General features: G+C 34.5%; 2 protein-coding genes across 3 annotated transcripts; one reads left to right on the top strand and one right to left on the bottom strand.

Annotated features, from left to right (window-relative positions):
• Window positions 1–7,750: 7,750 nt before the first annotated feature.
• Window positions 7,751–10,545, top strand: LOC121805818. Of its 2 annotated transcripts, XM_042205829.1 has the most exons (5): window positions 7,751–9,446; window positions 9,543–9,620; window positions 9,698–9,788; window positions 9,986–10,089; window positions 10,221–10,545. In XM_042205829.1, the coding sequence occupies exons 3-5, from the start codon at window positions 9,743–9,745 to the stop codon at window positions 10,434–10,436; spliced, it is 366 nt and encodes a 121-aa protein (XP_042061763.1). In that variant the 5' UTR covers window positions 7,751–9,446; window positions 9,543–9,620; window positions 9,698–9,742; the 3' UTR covers window positions 10,437–10,545. The 2 variants fall into 2 exon arrangements, with proteins under 2 accessions (XP_042061763.1, XP_042061762.1); XM_042205828.1 differs by having other exon boundaries at window positions 7,751–9,620.
• An 18-nt stretch (window positions 10,546–10,563) lies between these two features.
• LOC121805817 (exocyst complex component SEC3A-like) lies at window positions 10,564–21,399 on the bottom strand. The gene is made up of 25 exons (XM_042205827.1): window positions 21,091–21,399; window positions 20,479–20,549; window positions 20,124–20,204; window positions 19,930–19,997; window positions 19,735–19,837; window positions 19,104–19,252; window positions 17,885–18,002; window positions 17,592–17,696; window positions 16,983–17,084; window positions 16,700–16,837; window positions 16,165–16,293; window positions 16,000–16,080; window positions 15,809–15,883; window positions 15,045–15,218; window positions 14,792–14,939; window positions 14,642–14,706; window positions 14,364–14,534; window positions 13,739–13,818; window positions 12,864–12,945; window positions 12,304–12,401; window positions 12,063–12,171; window positions 11,611–11,679; window positions 11,192–11,257; window positions 11,017–11,106; window positions 10,564–10,858 (listed from the first exon to the last, which is right to left on the bottom strand). Exons 1-25 carry the CDS (start codon window positions 21,266–21,268, stop codon window positions 10,748–10,750), a joined length of 2,661 nt encoding a protein of 886 aa, XP_042061761.1. The 5' UTR covers window positions 21,269–21,399; the 3' UTR covers window positions 10,564–10,747.
• Between the last annotated feature and the right edge of the window lie 435 nt (window positions 21,400–21,834).

The raw sequence follows: 21,834 nt of genomic DNA, 5'->3' as shown, positions 1-21,834 counted from the left end.
CGTGCAAGTAGTCCGGGACGGAGGGAGTAGTAAATGCACAAAAATAAATACTAATATCTTGATCAACGGTTTCCTTAACCACCCATCACAACTCGACACGAATGGACAAAGGCAGGTAGGCACACATCTCTAGACATTCTCATAGGTTGCCACGCTGCCAAAATCCACAACTTCTCCATCCATTTAGGAAACTATGACTTCGTCTACTACAATGGGAATTCTCCACCCAATTTACATAACTTCATATTTCAGCATTTTAAGTAAGGATAAACATTTGGAATAATGCAATGCTTTACATGTGTTTTCCAAAGATTCGTTGAACATGTTATTGTTGAATGTGATTTCATTTATTGCATCTTTTGGAAGATGATTTAGTGATGAAGTGAATATTCATACGACATGTCATATCTTTAAAATCGCCAATATTGTATCAAGGGCATCTTTATAGTATCCCGAATCAGTATAGCTAGAACAAAAGGATCGAACACCCATATTCCAAGACCGTAACCATACTTATTTTTAAGACGGAAGTGTATTATATGTACACCAAAATAGCAATTAGCAAGTATGGGTTTTATAGTCAAACAAACAAAATGATTAAAAATGTGTTTATAGTGAAAGTAGTCACATATGAAAAAAAAAAAGCTTAAATTAATATGTAGGAACATTTGTGGATAATATTCTGTTGCCTAAAGATACATTTACTTCTACTATTACTACTATGTTGATAAAAAAAAAGGAATTATTGAGATTGGTTGTCGATATTTTATTAATACTATAAACCAATCAGTATTACAAAAATGGGCCCCACAGTATCTAAAGTTGCGTCTAGAATTATGTAGTATCAAATTTGGCTAGGATTTGTGATCCAATCGTTCAATATTGACACCTGGAGATGTTATTGATGAATACTTATATAATAATATTAATAATAATTAATAAATGAGACGATATCATCTTTATGCGTTATGGAAGCATGCATCTGTCTCATTACTAGTTACAATGCTACTAATAATACTGATGATTATGTTGATAGAATTATATTTACATCAACAGATCGATCATGAAATACAATAAATTATATATACTTTAACTTTTGTTGTTCTAGAACAAATAAACTTTTGCTAATTATGATAAAAGTACAAACAAGAATATAATTTTCGTTAATAGTACATTTTTTTTATTCTTCCAACCCTATATATAGAAATAATGCGTCAACGGTGGAGAGCCAATTTGTGGCGTCTGCTTTCGTAACTAAATTAGTACTACTATCATATCAGTAATTTGACATTAATATTGGTTTTTCTCTTTGCACATTTTTTTGGATTTGGAATATGCTTAGATGTTAGACGATGTGAAATTGTGAATGCAAAGTTTACAACTCTTTCGTTGATAATTTCTAAAAATCCATCTATGATATTAAAATTAAAGTCTTACATGAACATGTTTCAAATTTTATGTATTTTTACTATTATTGTTATCATTTTTATACAATCTATATTATTTGTTAAATAATTCATACCAACAATCTGGAAAAGGAGAAGGCTGAAATACTTGAGACTAATTGTATTGGATTCGAATTCACTATCACATACTCCCTCCGTCCCTCCTTAGAGGCGTTTCATTTTCAGCACTCGTTTTGAAAAAATGATAATAAATAATTAAAATAGAGAAAATGTAAAATAAGAAAAAGAATAATATAGTGAAGACTCTTAACTATATTATTCTCTTTTTTACTTTACTTTCTTTCCACTTTAACTATTTATTATAATTTTTCCAAAACGAGTGTTCAAAATGAAACGCCTCTACTACAGAGGGACGGAGGGAGTACTAATTTCTAAAATTATTATTGACAAAAAATATTTACTCATAAGCTCTAAATTGATTGAAAAAGGCCGACTAGGTAATGCCGTAATGGGCTTCATTTATACAGTTGCACTCTATATTAAAAATATATTTTGAACCCAGGACTTACTACAAAACCTTTTTAGCGACAAATTAGCGTTTTAGGAATTTTTCATAATATATTAATCTCTAATTGAAATATTATGTAAAAAATAATTTGATAACACTGGGTGACATATTATTAAGTAAGGGAAAAACTAATAGAAATTGAACCTAGTTATAAACATCTCCGATTTCATGTACTATTAATCAAGAAATACTCAATAAATTATGACTAAACTTGGAATTGCTTGATTTAAATTTTATTAATTCTAATCTAATTAATTTATTTAAAATCTATTGTTCTGGGCCATTTGGCCCGTTTTCAACTAATGGAGCCTTTATTGGGCCTAGTAGGTAACCGAACCTCTAATTCACTGTCTTCTTCCTTATATATCTGGCCGGCTTCATTATTTATTTCAAACAAATGTGTACTATAAATAATTCTAGAAGATCAGAGCTACGCTTCACTTCTAAAAAAATGAAACAAGCTTTCGCATCTCTGAAAGAAAAAGGAAAAGGAAAAGGAAAAGGAAAAGGAAAAGAAAGTAAAGTTAAAAAAAAAAAACAGAGAAAGAAATCAAAGATATATTTTTTTAGATTAAAATCAAAAGAAAATTAAAGTTCCCTAGTCCAGGGCATACTAAATTGGAAATATGAATTTATGTGTATAACTAATAATTTTTAAACAAGAGTAATTATATTATGAAAACTAAATTAGGGGTGAGGAATTATACCGAAATATTGTAATACCGGACTTACCGTACCGAAAAAATAATGAAAATACCGTTTTTTTGGTACACCGTAGTTTTCGGTACGGTATGATACGGTAACGAAAGATTTGGTACGGTAACGGTATTATATTTCCTATACCGCGGTATACCGAATCTTCGGTATACCTGTGTATACCGGCATATCGAATCGTCGATATATACTCCATATATACACATATATATATATATATATATATATTTTATGTTATATTTATACTAAAATTTTAAAATATAATTCTCTATTATACAAAAATAAAAATAGAATTGTTTTTTTAAATATTTGAGTATAATAGATTTTTTTCCGGTATAATAGGTATAACGGTATGCCGTATCGCAGTTCGGTATAACGCAAAAGTACGGTATACCGAAATGCGGTACGGTATACTGAAAACACAGTATGGTAATGGTATAAAAAACTACCTTACCGAGTTTTCGGTATACCGAAAAATTCGGTACGGTATCGGTATGGTGTTTTGTCATACTGATACGAGCATATTTCTAAGGATTATCCACATATCTATATTATTTAGTTAGTTATTGATTTACCATATCTTTTCATATTTATTAGGATTATTTTCTTGTTCGTTAAGTTAGAGTATCCACTATTATAAATAGTGGACATTGTTATTCATATGAATCATTGGAGAAATATCAAATCAATTTATCTTTTATCGTTCTTTTATCTTTTCGTACTTTATTTTTCTGCAAGTTCATCTCGTCAAACCTTAATTGACCGAGAACCCTAGGCTGCTCGACGGGAGGATCCCGCGAACGAACCTAACCCTTCTTCGGGACCGATACGAGTACCCTCGTATCATCTGGTGCTTTCATTGAGAGAGCACCAATTGTTAAGGGAATTCTCCCTCAACAAGATATCGACGTCGCCAATTGTTAACGGTTTTCCCCCCTTAACACGATAGAGACGTCGACGAGTGATCGACGATGAGGAATAAAGATGGACGTCTCGAGCTCGCCCCGAGATCAGCTCCAAGAACTAAGGTTTTGCAAAATGGAAAATTAAAGGAGACGAAAAAGATAGGAAAAAATATGTATTTCATTGATTGATTGAGAAGGATACAAATACTCCTATTTATAAGACTATCCTAATTTAATGAGCAAGAAAATAATGATATATGGGAAAATATGGGAAATAATATAGATATGTGGATAATCCTTAGAAATATGCTCGTATCACATACCGTAACTTTCGGTACGGTACGGTACGGTATACCGTACCGAACCTCCCCTAGCAGCCATGGCCGGAATTTCAATCGCCCCGAATATCGACCGCCTTAAAAAATATTCAAGAAACCAGGTAATATCTGATCGGGTATCGGGCAATCAAATACTCAAAAATCTTAAAAATCCAATACATGTACTTGATACCCGAAAATCTAGTATTGTGTGTTCAATTACCCGATTTTTTAGATTTTGGATATCAGATATCTATTTTGACAACCCTTTCAGTTGGGGATCTCTCCTCCCTTAACCCCCTTATTATAGTGTGTATATAAAAATTGGCTATGTTAAATATTTATTTTTTATTTTTTATTTTCTATGGGAGCATATTGTCCCTATACAATTTAAGTATTACCACGTTGTATTGTGTTAGTATTAAAATTATTAAATGAGTTGTCATAGAATGATACCCCTAGTACAATTGAAAGAGTTGTACCGAAAATCAATAGATCCACACAACTCAGCACTACATTATATTAGGATTTATGGGCATAGATCTTGAGATACATGGGATTACATAAAAGGTTAAAAGTTATATTCAAATAAATGTACTCAAAATTGTACGACCTACCATCTACGTTTATAATCATCAAATCATGTCATGTTTTACCCATAATAAGATACTTTTTTCCTTTTCAATACGTTCTATATTTTGAAAAAAAAAATTCTCTCTATTAAGTCAGATCTATTCTCCACTAATAATACTTTAATTATTTTTTTATTTTATCTCTTTCTTAGCACTCAAGATATACACTTTCTACATTTGAAAACAAATTATTCTCTCCTTATTAAAGTATTCATCTATCTTTTTCTCTCAACGATATCTTAAGTGGTAGGAGTGAGTATTAAAACTTGTGTCCAATTCAAAGTATATATACTCCTATTGGAGAGAGTTACTTAGTAATTAAAAATTTGAAAATAGACACAGCTCCGCTTTCACTCTGTAATCTGTATATCAATTATCATCTAAAAAAAATAATTACGATTGTGTCGTTAACTTAAAATACCATCACTCGTGAGATTACTAAGATAATTAAGATACGAGTCACAATATTGTTTTCCTTACGAACAGATAACAATTAATAAAGCTTAATTCATCGGTAGTGATGTTCGTTTATGATTTTCTGGGTGCTATTGCAAGCAAGTCCTTCCATCCAGACCTAGTAATATGTGTCCGTTATTTTTATTTCGCTCCGCTCATCACAATATATCTCATTTACTTTCCACTATACTGACTAAATGAGTCATATATTCTACTAACACATGCTACTATTCCTTCCGTTCAATTTTACCTGAGGTGTTTCTTCATGGACACGTGATTTAAGAAAATTGTGTTTAATATATACAAGTGGGACCCTTATTCCACTAACTTTTTTCCATTCACTTTTCTTAACATTTCTTAAAACTCATGCCGCCCATAAATGAGACTCCTAATGGCGGACGGAGGGAGTATTCCTAAAGGAATGGAATCAAATATCGTGGTCTTTCCTTCACCCAGCTTCTGAGTACTTCTGCATCTTCTTCCAATCATCCAATTGCTCCAGGTATACCGTATACCCTCAGATGAGGGAACCAGTTTCGGCGCATTCCCTGTTTTTCCTCCATCTTGTAGTACTCGGCCTTGTCCTTGGCGTGCAACCTTTTCAGAACTCCATCGAAATCATCTTTGGAAATCCCACATTCCACTGGGCAAGGATCAAACGTCATGCACCCAACAACATCCCGTTGAGTGCAATATCCGCAGAACTTACATATATATTTGCATAGCTCCTTGTTTTACTTCTTACGGCAATCATCCACTGGCAATCAAACCTGTGTTCTTTGAACCAATGCTCTGTCACCTTCTTGGGAGATTTCAAGTTAGTTTTGCCACAGAGTTTATTACAACGATATGTTGAGATTTAGGTTTTTTCGTGGGGAAGCAAATCCTCTTAGGGATGAAGAGAACGGGGAAGACTGGGTTAATATTTTGAGATGAAAATTCAGCAAGGCCGCCGTATGGAAGGAGAAGGAGAAAAACAAGGAAGCCAAAAGCATATGAGAAACCCTATCAATCATCATCTTAAACCAAAATAGTTTTTGAATCAAGAAGACTTGCTATTTGAATAATCTGAACATATGTTTCACAAAAATGGTAATGGCCGCTTAGCAGAAGCCTTACAGAGTCCTGTAAAAGACTGAGGGAAGGGAACGACGGAGACTATAAATGAGAGTGATTTGGATAATGCTCTTTGACGATTCTATGTTTAATAATTATATTATGTTATATTATGTTGGATATATTTGTATTTAAGGAGTACTAAATTTGTTTGAAGATATATACTAACCGAATCAAGTTAAAAGGTATAGGGCACAATTCAAATTTTTTCCAAAATATGAATAAATGATATGCCTTTCTCTATACTATATGTAATAAATGCCATTTAAGAGATTGCCACTAGGGGTGGAGAATTATATCGAAATACTAGACTTACCGTACCAAAAATACCGATTTTTCGATATATCATAGTTTTTGGTACGGTATGATACCGTACCGAAAGATTCGGTACGGTAACAGTATTAGATTTCCTATACCGCGGTATCCCGGTATATACCGGCATACCGACGCTTCGGTATATCGATTGATTATTATATATATTTATGTTATATTTATACTAATATTTTAAAAGAATGACTGTATGAACAAGATTTGATTGTGATGAAGTTTAATTAATTGAACACTAGAATTATTTTTTTGAATATTTTGGGTATAATAGATTTTTTTCCAGTAAAACAGGTATAACGGTATGCCGTACCGCAGTTCGGTATACCGCAAAAGTACGATATACCGGAATGAGGTCCGGTATACCGAAAACACGGTAAGGTAACGGTATAAAAAACTACCTTACCGAATTTTCGGTATATCGAACTTTGGTATACCGAAAAATTCTGTACGGTATCGGTATGGTGTTTTGTCATACCGTAACTTTCGATACGGTATACGGTATGTCGTTCACAGTACAGTATACCGTACCGAACCACCCCTAAACTAAATACACTTAAAATATGAAAACCTTCCTCAATTTTTTTGGCCTTTATTTCTTTGATTAAATTTCGATGCATATAAAATTTAATTTTGGATGCATATAAATTAAAATTTTCTTCCATTAATTAATTAATATGCTAACAAAATTTAAATTATGGCCATACATTATTATTTGTGTAGGTTTTTCGTGAAATCAAAGATAAAGTATCATTTTAGTATATTAATTAATTATGACCACAATTGAAATTATCTAAGCATATTGATTAGTTAATATGTACTGAAAAACAAGTTTTCTTCCACCTTTAATATTTTTATATGTTATCAAAACTTTTGATGCATATAAAGTTTTTTTTTTCGTTGCATATTAAATGAAAGTGTTCTTCCACGTTTAATATTTTATATTCTTGCTTCGAAATTTTCTTTAATTATTTTCTATATGTTAGTGAAAAATTGTGTGTAATTAATTAATATGCTAACAAAGTTTTAATTATTTCCAGAAATATTAGGGAAAGTTTCCATATTTTAGATGGATTTAGTTTTCATATTACATACTCCCCCTGTTACAATTTTGGCATTGAGTATCTCCCTTAAATTAGTAGGAAATTATGTCTCCAAAATCACATAATTTCTTGGAAGAAAAAAGAGAAAGAAATGTAGTGCAACAAAAAAGCATGGTGAGTCACTAGAGCTATAGAAAGAATCCTTGAACCGACATGTGAGTGTGCATGAAATAATAAAGTAGCAAAAATGGAAAGAATCTCCCACCGACAACATCAATTATTTTAATCCTCACTTAGGCATATAAAAGGAGAAGAAATCCGAACCTTATCAGATATCAAAGTCCCTTTTAATTGCCACTTGCAATAAAGCAAACAAATATGAACTCCCAATTAGGTGAGAAGAAGAAAGAGGTGGAAGATGAACAAGAGGAAGACAGCGGCGCTATCAGCAGCCACTTGTATCTGAAGCCGGCCGGCACACTCGATAAAGCGGTGGTGCTCCGCCGTATCCGCCACCGTAAGCGCATGAACAAGCTCAAGTCCACTTTGCAAAGTCTTGTTGCTCCTCCTCCTGGTGGAAACCAGAGTTCAGTTCCTCGGATTAGATGGGTTGATGATGCTTTTGCTGCACCTTAATTACAGATTAATTAGCTAATTACACTATTGTTATTTTTCTAAGTGTGATGATGATGATGGTGATTTTCGTGTAAATCTGATGATAATGGAAGTGTAATAGTTTCATCAGTGTGTTTGTCTTTGTCCTTTCTTTTATGGATTTATTGCTTATTTGTTTTTAATCTGATTAGGCGATACAATTAAAATTTCTTAATTTGTTGGCCCCATCTTCCAATCATTATCTACAACCAACTCTGTTCTCGTCTGATACATATTATCAATATTTATGTTCGTTGTAACCAATTGATGCATAAGATTTTACTTATTGAGTTATTTCAACATTTTTTTTACCTAGAGTATATAAATGGAGGCTATCCTTGCCATTTCGAATAAGAACGTTCTCCATCCAGAAAATGACAGAATCCAGAGCTGAATTCCCCAATCATTCCACGGTGGTTTCATCATCGTAGATAAGTTTTCGATGTTTCAATTTAGTACATTGTATTGCTTTTTATTTGATTACGAGTAGCTAGATCTCTATGACATAACATACTTATTTCCTATATGCTGGGCTAATGTGGATGATTTAATGGTTCTTGCTTCACTTTCTAATTAAGTGATTGGTCATTCGTTAAATACTATTGACTTTTCTACTAGATTGTCGAGATAAATAGTCATGCAACTTGCTCTAACATTGCTACGAAATGTAAATTCCATTTTGCGTCGTCCAAATTCCATTTCCCCTACGACTAACTCAACGGCCAAAACCATTATAGACCAATAAAATTCTCCATAGAGATACAAAAATGGCTGTGTTACTGTGTCCGGCTCTAAATCCTTCTGGTCCCACACGTAAACCAAATTGGTCATCAAAAAACACATTTCTCCATGAGAAAAAGTGTGTTGCGAAAGGCAAAAAGGTCATCTTAGCTACCACATAGTGACAATTCCAGCTAATATGCAATGAACCTTCCTTCAATTCATGCTCCATCTATTTATACAACGTGAAAAATATCACAACCATAATTAAACATCAACAAACAACATTTTCCAAATGGCCTCAACTAGGCTGCTTAGATTGTCTAAGCCTTTAGGCTTTACTCATCATGAAACCCTTGTCTCAAATAGTGGAGATGTTTCGTCAAGGCGGCCCAAGACATTTATGTGTCTGAACATTTCTCCGGCCAGTGCCGGTGAGAGGAAGGCGGCTCCGGTGAAGGCGGCAGGCTGTAGCTCAATCTACGCCGTCGTTTCGGAGCTGAGGACGGAGAAAAGGATGGATTTGGAGCTCCTGTTTAGATATGTTGCTGATGCTTTCTCCTATTGGAGGAAGTTTGTTCTACAACAAAGGTCATGGGGATTGCATATACAGATGTTCCTTGAAAAGGTAGGATTTTTTATTTTAATTTGGTGGATTATTGATAGCAGAATTAATTGTGACTGCAGGCTATAGTCGACTGCCGATTCTTTGCATTGTTGGCGATTGGTGGATCTTTGATTTGTTCCCTACTATGTTTTTTGGAGGTAATGATGAATTTAAAATTATGAAATTCAGGATAATCATGATTGAATATAAATAAAATCTGATTGATTAATTGCAGGGGTGTTTTCTAGTAATAGGATCATATTTTCATGCACTTTTACGAATGTCGGAGCAAGCGCAAGTGGTCCACCAATTAATCGAAGCTATTGGTATGACTATGGCTTCTTTCCTCCAATTTTAATCTCTCAAGTGAAATCCTTTCTCAAAAATTATAGAAAAAAAGTTAAACAAACTCATTTAAATGACTCGTAACTATTCAGAGTTCTAAGTTGAACTCTTAACATTAGTTTAATGAAGTATTATTAGATTGCAAAAGTTTGATTCTTGTTGCAAATCTCCATGGCAGATATGTTCATCATGGGAACAGCAATGCTTGTTTTCGCAATGGCATTATACATTATGTTCGTTGGATCACCAGATTCTGCATTGTCCAAGAATTTCGAGCTCAAGGTAAAACCCATTCTTGACGAAAGCACAATCAATAAGCTTCATAACTGTTTTGAATGGCTTTCCATTGTTATGCCACATACCGTGTGTCATGAGTATCATCCTAAACATTACTCTCATTTGTGTGGTTTCAGAAGTGGATGGGGAGGGGATCTGCGATGGAAGCAAAGTCGAAAATCGGGCATGCTGTAATGCTGATTCTGCAAGTGCAAGTGCTGGATAAATTCAGGACCATAGGAGTGAGTAGTGGTATGGATCTTGCGTGCTTTGCTGGGGCAATATTTCTATCCTCGGCTGCAATATTCATCCTCTCTAGAATCTCTGACCCTGCCCACCTCCACAAACACTAAACACTAGTTCGAAACAGGCAAATTAGATTCTATATTCTTTGATTTGTAATGATTCATTAACGGGAAAATATCATTTTTATGAATATATATTCCGCCATTTCATTGATTACAACAGGAAATACACAAATTAGCTACTTGAAGAAATAGATTTACACTAAGCATGACGATCATGAATCAAGCGTGCAATCTCTAATACAACAGACAGATCGCGAGCATCCACCAAAATACAAGGAAGAGAGAAAAGGAAAATGAATATGACCAACAACTTTTTACAATCATAACACAAAAACTGAAATTCACTGGCCGCTCATCTACATAGATGCCAGTAGATCTCTCATTTCTGGAACGGGAGGGATGGACTCAGTTGGATAAATTTTAACGACGAGTTGGGCAAAGCTGTCGTACTTGTCAAGAAACTCTTTCTGCCATTAGTTTTAGATACATTAGTAAGATAGTAGAGATTACTAGTATATAACTAAAGAATATGACAAGGAGGAAAACCATGGAGCGCATAATTGGCCACTATCATTGCAACGGCAGTTTCAAGTTTTTAGGAGATTACTATATAACTAAAGAATACCTTGCACTTGTCCCATAGTGAAGGCAACAACTCCTCTGAGGTCAAATTCTTCTGTAATCGTTTATACATTGCACCAATGGATTTGTCAACCTACGTGTTATAAGTTATAACAATTTTTGTTATAGGAGATTGTTCTAGTCAGATGCCAAATCTCAAAGTCGGTAATCAGTCATACCCCAGATAGACTTGATTTCACAACTTTGCGCAAATCCATTTTTGACAATCCAAGCTGGAATGGTATCTGAAATTTTGTACCATCTCATGTTTAATCTCAGAATATATAGTACGAAAAGCTCTGGAGACTAAATGACTTAGAATGCTGAAGTTGACATGGCATCAATTAGAAACTGAAGCTAGTATGCATCATTCATGACTCATAAACAGCAAAATGATAAGATAGAGTTTGGAGGGAAAATTATAATCATTATCCCTACATAAGATTACAAGAAATGATGAAATATAGAGTGAAAAATGTCATGAATATGCTACTAACTAGGAGAAGACTTAAAAACTGGAGGTGGTGGAGAATATGAAGAAGATGATCAAGAAAAAAAGAATAATAAACTAAATTCTAGAATCAGTGAGCAGGGTTACCTCTTCTGGTGTAATTGTATACATTAAGTCCTCTATTCTGCGAGAAAACTGGAAAAGTCGTTCAAATTGCTGCATTGGAAACATTAAATAAATTATTTAATATGTAAAATATAGAGTGCTGGTAAAGAAAACTGGAAAAGCTCTTCAAATTCCATAAACTGACGAAAGCATCTTGTAAAGATCAGTCATATAGTTTTCTTATTCTTCTCTCTTTCATAGATATTTTCATTCAATATAGCACATCACACACATAATATCAGAGATAGGGACTTCCAATTAGTGTTTGAAAGCTGAAGTCTTATTGGCTAACTAAGCAAGAAAAGAAAAAAAAGAGTGGATAAGATGGAAAAAGGAGAGAACTGCAAGGCATCTTATAGGATGCTAATAGTATTATTATTTGTAAGAGCGAGGAACAGAGATAAGACCTTTTCACATGAAAGAGAATAACTTACATATAAGATAATTGTGTTTATAAAGCGTGTGCAGGCTTGTTCATATGCTTCACTTGCTTGGTGATAAAACTTTGCTAAAGTGGGCACTACATTGGCCAGGTCATACAAACTGCACAGTGTAAATAGCTTGTGAATAGCACAGTTCTTGATAGCATCCACAAAAAAAAACAAATATTAGGCATAAAACAATAGCAAATAGCATAATGTAGTTCAGAGAATGACTACAATCTGATATCAATACCTGTTCTGAAATGCTGCATAATTTTCTAAAAGCAAAATATCTGCATACTTTGGGTCTGATTGAGCAATTTTGTCCAATGTAACAAACATTACAGTTACCTGCAAAAATATGTTATACACAAATCAGAAATTTTCATTTCAGGAAATGTAATATTGATTTATTGAATATAGTAAAAGTATTAATGATCAAATCAGCTTACAACCACAAAATTGATTAAAAATTGAAAATTCATGATATCAATAATAATAACTAAAACAGATTAAGATGAGCTACTTCATGAAGCCTGAAACATGAATCTAGAAGAATTTGGCTCCAAAATCACTGACAGCTTCTACGTGTACACAATAATTCAAATAGAACTGTCACATCAGGCACATTCCAAAGATAAAAAAAGAAATCAGATGGTTTGTCAATTGCCATACTCTTCGATGATTCCCTTCTCAAAAGTATATACTCAAGGATGAATAAAGAGGTAACTGAATACTACAACTCCAGCAAAAATACTAACAATAAAATCAAATCATATATTTAAAGAAATTGATCTTAAGAGAAGCACTTACAAACTTTGTGTAAGCCCGATCAACCAAATCCCTTGATTGTCCTTGTATATATTGCTCCATACGTGTTGCAAGAGTAGCAAATCTATTACAAAACTAACAGTAAATTCATGGTTGATAATTGTCGACTGCCTAAGAAAGCCACAATAATACAAATGTAGGGACCTAAGTTCTCAAAAGGCACAAAAATACTTTTGTTGAAAATAAAATAAGAAAGTCAATTAAGACATTCAAGTTACATTTTTCTGAGCAAATTATACATCCAACCTTGAGTTGGTTGCAGTTATTCGTGAACATCGGTACATAATCTCATTTGAAGCCAGCCAACTTCACTTCTGCTGCCCATGCCTTTTAACTATGGAGACTATCAGTCAACCCCTAGCATCCATCCAATATTCTCGAAGTTGCTAAACTGGACTACTCTCAACATTGTGATATAAGCACATAGTGCTTAGTAGCTTAACTGAGTATGACAAAGGCATAATGCTGACCAGAAACCGCATCTTAAATAGCATCTAGTTAGATGCAGCTTGATACCTATAGAACTAGTCTAGTGGTTAAGCTATCTCTATTGCTTGATGTGGCTAAATAGTCCATATGATCTATTACTATGAAAGAAGCAATCTAAAGCAGATACTATGAGGACAAGAATGAGAGTGTCTTCTTACAATTAAAATGTCTTAGCTAGCAATTGCAAAGTTTTCAATTTTGTCCTCAGAAAGTATTATGGTCTTGGCCATCTTGGTCAAACAATCACTCACACGATAGAGGATGCAAAACAGGCACTACAGCTAACACAATACAAAATCCCATTATCAAGATAACAAATGGATTTTGTACCATTACCAAAACTTCAAAGACCTTCAGGTTGAGTTTACCTTGGTATATATGACAAAACTCCCACTTGTCGAACATTTCGCTCATTCCTCTCAATCTGGTGGCAAGCTTCATCCACAAACTGGAATACAGCGTACATGTTTAAGTGGATGAGAATAGCCAGTCAAAATTGTACCATTTCTATATTATAACAGTTCTATTATATAACTGTAGTTGACTTTATATATAACTAAGTTGAGGCCAGATTTTATAGCCAAAACCAATTATTGATACTCGTATTTCATATGCATATATCACAGTGCTGCTTTTAAAATACGATCTAAAAATCGTCATGAGACCTTCAAGATATGTCGGGATTTGACAATTTAAGCATATAGCCCAGAAAGCATAACCATGGAGTTTGATTACACTTCAAGTTGGATAGCATATATTCAACCATTTTTTCCCATCACCTGGGAAAACTCTCTCCCCCAAGATAGAATTCAGTGACCCTAAGCAGCTAATTTATTATTTTACGTTGCTATAGTACTTCAAGCTCATCGAGATATTGATAGAAATTAGAAGACCCTTTAACATATTTTTGAAAACTATACAGACCACACTCTGTACGTACCCCTTTGTTCTAATTCAGGAATTTGCTTCTCCTACTAAAACATAATGACTTACACGACTGAACTGTGTAGAAATTCTGTTTTCGAGGTCATCCAGCAAAATACGCACGAATCCTGCCGCATCAGCTTTTTGACCAGAAATATAGCGTTCTGTTGTACCATGCATAGATATACAACGAAGGGGGTCGATCTTGTATGCCCAGTCCACAACAGCATAGAAATCTTCCTAAAATTTAACAGGAAGAAAGAAAAGGTGAAGAAGAATATCCATAAGAAATCGGAACTTAAGCTATATATCAGAGAACTAAACTTGCAGATACAAATATAAAACACCTGTATCCCATCAAGCAAATCATGAAGTGATTCATTTAAAGCCTGCAGATCTGCAGACTTTTTACCTGCAAAAGTGTGAGTGGGTAATGTGTTGAACGTATCCCAATTGGCAGAAGAAAATATGAAGAGAAAATGAGAGAAGGAGATTACCTTCATTGTCATTATCATCAATGTCCATGATGCCCAAATCATCATCGTTTTCATCATCAGTGAGTACACTTTTGTTGCCATTGACAATGCCTCCAGGTGGAACAAGAGCTGGCACTTCAAAGCACATGAAGTGCGCGAAGAAAGAGCTCTAGAGTTCAACAGCAATAGAATATATAAGAAGTAATAATCATTCTAGAAAGAGAAAGCAGCAAAGGCAACACGAGACTGAAGTTTGAAGGAAGCTCATTATAACCTCATCCACTAGAAGAGGAATAAAAATGGTCAGCATTTTTGCATATGCCTCCGAAACTGTAGATGTGTCTGCACTACTAGCACTTTGATTAGATCCTGTGGAACCATCAAGCCACACCGTCGGATTCCGTGATGCCTTAGTACTAGCACGAAGTTCATTTGCAAACTCACGGGCCTGGAGTGGCAATCATAACTGATGTCTAAGGTAAAATGTATAAAAGCACATAAACGAAAAGCCTGATCATAATGTTAATTACAAATCATATTAAAACATAATGGAAAGATCAATAATATGCAACACAATGAAATTTGCTTGAGTCCTACAAGATAACACATCAGTTTCAACAGATTATAGAAACATATGATACAAATATGCATAGAATCACTCAGAACAATATCAAGCTAAATTTCATCAATATTATAATTCATCCAAAAAGAATCGCTCTGTTGACTTAACTGGAGAAGGTAACTTGGAAAATTATTTTCACTAGGAAACTTCCCTTTCTATTTGGACATCCATAAGAGAAGTATAATTTGGGACTAAGGAATTATTTACGTAAAGCATATTCTGATAATGAGATAATATCCAGTAAGACTGAAAGCAATTCATACATAAGACAATCATAATTCTATTGTAGAAAGCATAACAGTGGGGTCAAAGACCAAAACAACTGACAAAACCTTTCTAAACGACATGCAGCTGTAGATGCAAACACGATGATAAATTAGACAAGAAAATGAAGAACCGCTTAGCTGTATCCTGACCTCTCGACGTAGAAGCAAATTCAGAGAGCTGCAATAAGCTTTCCTTAGTGGACCCAAGCAATTCTTATCTAGAGTCTGCAAATGGAAAGGGGAGGAAGCAAGCAACAGAAGCCCCAAATTAAAGCATGGTATGAAGACATGGTGTAGCTCAATACTGTAAGCAACAACACCAACCATATGTTTCACTGTACCTTCAAGTGTTGCAAGAGGCGTGCATATGTTCTGCACTTGTATCTCAAATCAGCATGATCTGGCCTCTTCAGTTGTCCGCGCTGTTAATGACCAAGACAGCAGCAAAATTACAATCATTATTGCAGACCAATAATTATAATCAGCAGTAACATTACACGGAATACCTGAGAGAAGTAACTCTTATCACTTATCATGAAATCCACCAAACTAGTAAAATAGTTCCTCAGGAATTCAGATGCTCTTTTGACAAAATTATTTCTCAACTTGTCAAGTTCTGCCCGCTTCTCCCTAACCTGTTCACCACCATATCAAGTAAGAGAATTATCACAAAATTTTTAAACAAGACTAAGCTGTATCAGGTAACTATCCTTTTGCAGTTTCAATTCAGAAACTAATTGTTTCTCTTCAAGTACAGTACCAAGAAGAGAAACTTCATAAAGATCAGAATAACTCAAACTCCTTCTGAGTTTAATATATAATGTTATATTGTATGAATAACTACAGTCTGCAAACTTGACAAGAGAAGTCAGATTTTTCCAAAAACTATGGCCAGAAGAGAAACTTCATAAATCTGAGAACAATTCAAAACTCCTTCTAATTCTAATATATAGTATTTATAATGTTATATGATATGAATAACTACAGTGCAATTAACCTTGACCAGAAAAGTAAAAGATTCAAGGCATAAAGCTTACATACAGATCTCATGTTTGCATAGGTACGATCCAAGTGGGGACCTTCAAGGTTTCTTAATGCATTTGCTAGCCACTCACAAGCTTCTATGTTCTGAAGCATGCGAGCCTCATCGAAAGAGCCTCCTGTAAGGCATGTCGCATACTGCAATTGAAAGGAAAAACAATAAATTAAAAGCTTAAATCTCACATGTACGGACTTGAATGGGGGGAGCTATAGTAAACACGGTACACTTAATTCTAAAACAAAAGTTACATATCACAAACTAAGAAAAAAAATGAGTAATGACCTCAGATGGGATACGCAGTCTTTCAAGAAGCTTATCAAGTTCTTCAATCAGAGATTTATTATTTACTGACTGCATTTCCAGCTTATTATTTCGCGTTTCAATCTGCAGGCCACCAAGCATAAATATGTTAGCAAACTAGCGATAATGCACTTGTTTCCTACAAGAATTAGGAAAATGACTTAAATATAACACAGTTAATAAACCTATCAAAATACATGGATAGACTAGTTTTTTTTTTAAATTAACTCCTATATAAGGGAGGAAATTACAAATAAACTCCTATACTATAGATAGGAGGAAATTACAACTGATGTCAAGAGGGCTCGAACTCGGCACCTCATGCAATAATGTCTAAGCTCCTTGCCGCTAGGACAAAGGCTCTGGACACATGGATAGACTAGTTTAGATAAATGGTATGTGCTTGGAATCAAGTATAAGTGGCAAAATCTAACAGTGGCAATATATATAGTCAACATATATTTTTGTTCTAACCACATCTCTCTTTTCACAATTAGGAGCAAACATCAGCAGAAAAATAGGAGTCTGTGGTATACATAAGTAGGTTGATTAACAAACTTTTCATTATCTACGGCGTGTAGAGATCTTTACCGACTCTATGTCCTCCCTCATGTGGCGAAGTTTCAAATTGAAAATACCTAGCCATTCATCCATGTCTTCCACACAGCTATTAGCTGACTCAAGTCCCTGTAATACCTGCAGGAAACGAAAATATGACTTTATACATATTGCTACTGCAAAAAAGCATAACCAAATCTAACCAGGCACAGGACGAAAAGGGGCACCGCTGTGCAGACTTGCAGTGTTCCAGAAGTTTGAGTATATGGAAATTCCACAAAAACAGAATAGATGCCTCACATAACTGATAGGATCTCATAACTAACCTCATTTATTAAAGGTTCATTTTCTAAAATTGAATGCACATTTGCTGCTTCTAACGCTTGAAGCTCTCGTTTCAACCGCTCAGAAAATGCCTCGGCTTCACCAATCCCCATAACATAACTGCAGGTAAATGGTTTCCAAAACCCTTAGTTCTCGGTCAAACAACACAAAAACACAGAGAGAAAGCATACCAATAACCTTAGCTCTAAGACAGTGGAGAAAAAGGCATATGGGGACTGCTAGAATAACAGAAATAGTAAGACATATACTGAATCAACCCACATAACGTGTCTGAAAGCATGCAACAGGAGAATCGATGTTAATAGTATGCTAGCCCAATCCTTGAATATAAAAACACATATCATATGGTAGCTTTATTCAATAATGACAACATTCTTATGGCTTGGATTAGTGTACATGGTAGACCATATACTAAAAAGTTAACCATGTCAACAATGGCAAGTAGCAACAAATATTCCTATTTTCGTTGGTTACAAGCACACTGTAGTCCAGGACAAAGTACAAGGTGTCCTCTCAGTGAAAATATAGAGAGGAATCTATATATATTGATAGCAGAACGCTTGTACCTGAACAATCTCAGTTTAACCGCCGTCAATTAGCCCCACCAATTTTCATATGCATCTAAAGCTATTTTATAATTAGGTAAAACATATACCGTAAATGAGGAATTCAAGTAAAATAAAACATATAACCTCACCAGGAAAGATGAAGATTAGAGGAACCATATAAGAAGTAGAGTTAATGCCCCAACTAGAAAAGAACTTGTTCCTTCCTTCAATAATACCATCTTGGGTGGGAACTTGGGTTTCATGCAATTGCGATCATCTTAGGTGGGAAGAATACTCAAGGTTGTATATCTAAAGGAACTAGAAGAGCATTATCAATGGCCTCCTACCATGCCCTAGATCTATCTTAAGTTAGCCAAACCAACTTTCTGCAATTCAACTCACATTTGCATTCCCTAAAATCATTTATGTTTAAGGGGCTCTTTTCCTTAGAAATTGCAATCAGATGCGTCTAGTTCTTGCATCTTTTTGCATGACAAATACACGTTCACAAATCATATCTGGTAAAAAATGGATTTTCTCCTAAGACTGATTGTGATACCAAACACTGCATTGCAATAGTAGTTGTAACCAGTTTGAAGAGATCAGTGCTAGCCTGCTAGGAAGTATGCTTAGTTTCAAATAAAGTACATACCTTCCTAAAAGAGCCTCCATATCCTCTTCCTCCACTTGTGATACAAGTTCTCTTTCAACAGTCACTTTTGTGTCTCTTTCTACAACTGCAGCCACAATAGGCCCATCTTGAAGGATATCTGGTTGCTTAGAAATGGCAGGTGTATTTTCCTGTAAGAGATACAAAATAAACTCCAATTAAAAAAATTATAACTATTAGAATCCATAGTCTTTGTACAATATACACATCATATCAACAAGGCAGAAAATTAATGAATTGATGTATATACGAGTCTCTGTTATAATAGAAAGTAGCTATCTGTACAATATTACTTTAAGTACATCAGCCGAGTATTTATAAAGAGGTTCGTCCAGGCATGCATAGGTATCATGATATTCATAAAGCAACTTGGAAAGAAAATAGAACAATAAGCAATTCCAAAATGAAAAATCAGTTCACTTAATGGACTGTGAAAGGAAGAGAAGTATACATAATAGTAGTAATAATAAATAAATAAATAAATAAATAAATAAATAAATAAATAAATAAATAAATAATAATAAGGGATTGAAACAATAACGTTAAATAAATTTTGTGACTGTAATTGACAAAGTGATGGAAACATTAATAACCAAATTAAATCACCCTGCACCTTAGCCCAAAGAGCCATCTCCACAACGTCTATACCAACAACTTTAGGAAGACGACCCAACACATCCTTGCAGATATTTAAGATGCAAAGCAGTATACGGTTCCTACAACACCGATAGAATTGAAGTGGGGATCATCAGCAGAGGACGGAAAAGTAAGGCAGATTCATAACCAATAACCGGTTGAAGGGGTATACCTGTCATCAACATTGCGCATTGTCCACTGAGGTGGGGCAACACTCTGGCTTCTGAGGTTATCAAATCCCTTGAAAAACAATCTCAGCATTAATCACTTCCACAACATTTTGTTTCAGCATGGAATCATGGATCATGAATTTATGGAAGAAAATATGTTTGGCAAGGATGTATACAGAGACTAGGAAAAAAATACCAGCATAAAAGTACATCCAGTAGGATCATTTGTAACAACTTCCACTTTCGATAGATGCTTCAGCTTGTACAGTTTCGCAGGCTATACATCAATGGAAATAGAAATGTAAGCCAAAACATACTTCAAACTTTCAAAACAGTGATATCCCTGACATAATCGGAAAGCCATCAAATATGGTTAAATATGAAAATTTCGAAGTCAGTTTTCTACCCCAGTTGTTAATCTACACTTTGCTCATACTATTATAAGCTCGAGTTGTTAAAATTAAATCTCGGTATTCAAGAAGAAACCAACAGTTAATATAAACAAAGATAATTTACATCATAAAAAATTTAAAATAAAATTTGATACTTACTTCAAGAATATCTGCGGTGGAATACTTTAACACATGAAGAAAAACTGACGCTCTCTGGCCTTTTGCCTTTGCTGCAAGCAACATACGAAACAATTAGCAAAACATCACTAGACGAACATAAAGTGATCAATATTTAGCAAAGTTCGCATTCATATATGTCCATATACAAGTTCTGATGCTGACTAAAACTGACTATGAACTAAAATAAGCTGAACACAACTTATGCCAAACCTGGAAACCTAACAGGATGATCACGACATGAGACACGCTCAAACTCGGGTTTAGAAGAGTAAAGTGTCTTCAAGTAGCAACTATTTACCCTAAGAGCCTCGTTACCGATGCTCATAGCCAAATGTAGTCCGAGCCTTAGATTACTAACACACATGCACACCGAACAGGTAAATCGAGTATCTGTTCCAGTAAATCGTTCCCAGCAGTCCACCAATTCTCAAGTTGATTAGAATCATTGATTCAAGCAGCCGACATCTAGGTCCAAAATCATACTAAACCAAGTCCTCTAATTTTCTTAATAGTACAACGCTAATCATCTCAGCAAAAGCGAGTAAAATTAAGCGATAGAAGAATATGTGGAATTGAATCGAATAACCATACTCGAAATGGCGAGAACTCGAGGCTTGGCCATGTGATTGCGTCCTAATTTTCCGGATTTGGCCCAGATCCCTCTGCTCTTGGCCACCCTGATCGACATGATGATTTCCTGCTTGGTGTCCTCGATTGCCGCGGCGCAGGCTCTCCGCAGCTCCTCGTCGTCGGCGCTCGACTTCGCCATTGTTGCTCAGCTCCGGAGAGAGAATGATTTGGAAGCTGGGGCTTACGGTTATTGAGGAAAAGGTGAAAAGCAGATTATTGAGGAAACCAACAGCAATCAAAGTCAAATGAAGTCAAATAAATTACGGCACGGTAAGAAAGGTAAATAAAAAAATGGATTTAGTATATTGTTACGGTTTCATTTTGTAAATTAAATATTATGTGATTATTACATTATCTTTTTTTTTTTTGAGTGATCTTTAAATTAGGTTGTTGGGAAATGATATTTGCATATTTTAGGTCTCTAAACTTGAAAGATAGTTTTCTACTACACAATGGATGATAATAGTTTTTGATGAATCACCATACCCACTTCCAATTTCCTTACATAATATAAATTATTTATTACTATAAAACTTATTTGTTTTAATTTTTCACTAATTACCCCCATAAAACTCATAAATTTTGTTTATGTATATTTTTGTCTCTCCCTATATAAATTTCTGTCTCCGTTCCTGTTGCCATATTTTGAAATCATCAAAGAATAGTCTCATTAAAAAAAAATCAAATTTTGATAAATTTTCTCCT

This window comes from Salvia splendens, chromosome 5 (genome assembly GCF_004379255.2).
Source record: "Salvia splendens isolate huo1 chromosome 5, SspV2, whole genome shotgun sequence".
Classification (NCBI taxonomy): Eukaryota; Viridiplantae; Streptophyta; class Magnoliopsida; order Lamiales; family Lamiaceae; genus Salvia; species Salvia splendens.
The sequence above is the reverse complement of the archived record's forward strand: the minus strand, read 5'-3'. Positions and strand labels throughout refer to the sequence as shown.

Coding starts and splice junctions, on each gene's coding strand:
- LOC121805818 (XM_042205829.1), top strand. CDS start 9,743: ATGTCGGAGCAAGCGCAAGTGGTCCACCAATTAATCGAAGCTATTG. Junction 9,789..9,985: donor CCAATTAATCGAAGCTATTG/GTATGACTATGG, acceptor TCTCCATGGCAG/ATATGTTCATCATGGGAACA. Junction 10,090..10,220: donor CCAAGAATTTCGAGCTCAAG/GTAAAACCCATT, acceptor GTGTGGTTTCAG/AAGTGGATGGGGAGGGGATC.
- LOC121805817 (XM_042205827.1), bottom strand. CDS start 21,268: ATGGCGAAGTCGAGCGCCGACGACGAGGAGCTGCGGAGAGCCTGCGCC. Junction 19,253..19,734: donor AGATGGCTCTTTGGGCTAAG/GTGCAGGGTGAT, acceptor TATCTCTTACAG/GAAAATACACCTGCCATTTC. Junction 10,859..11,016: donor CACTATGGGACAAGTGCAAG/GTATTCTTTAGT, acceptor AACTAATGGCAG/AAAGAGTTTCTTGACAAGTA.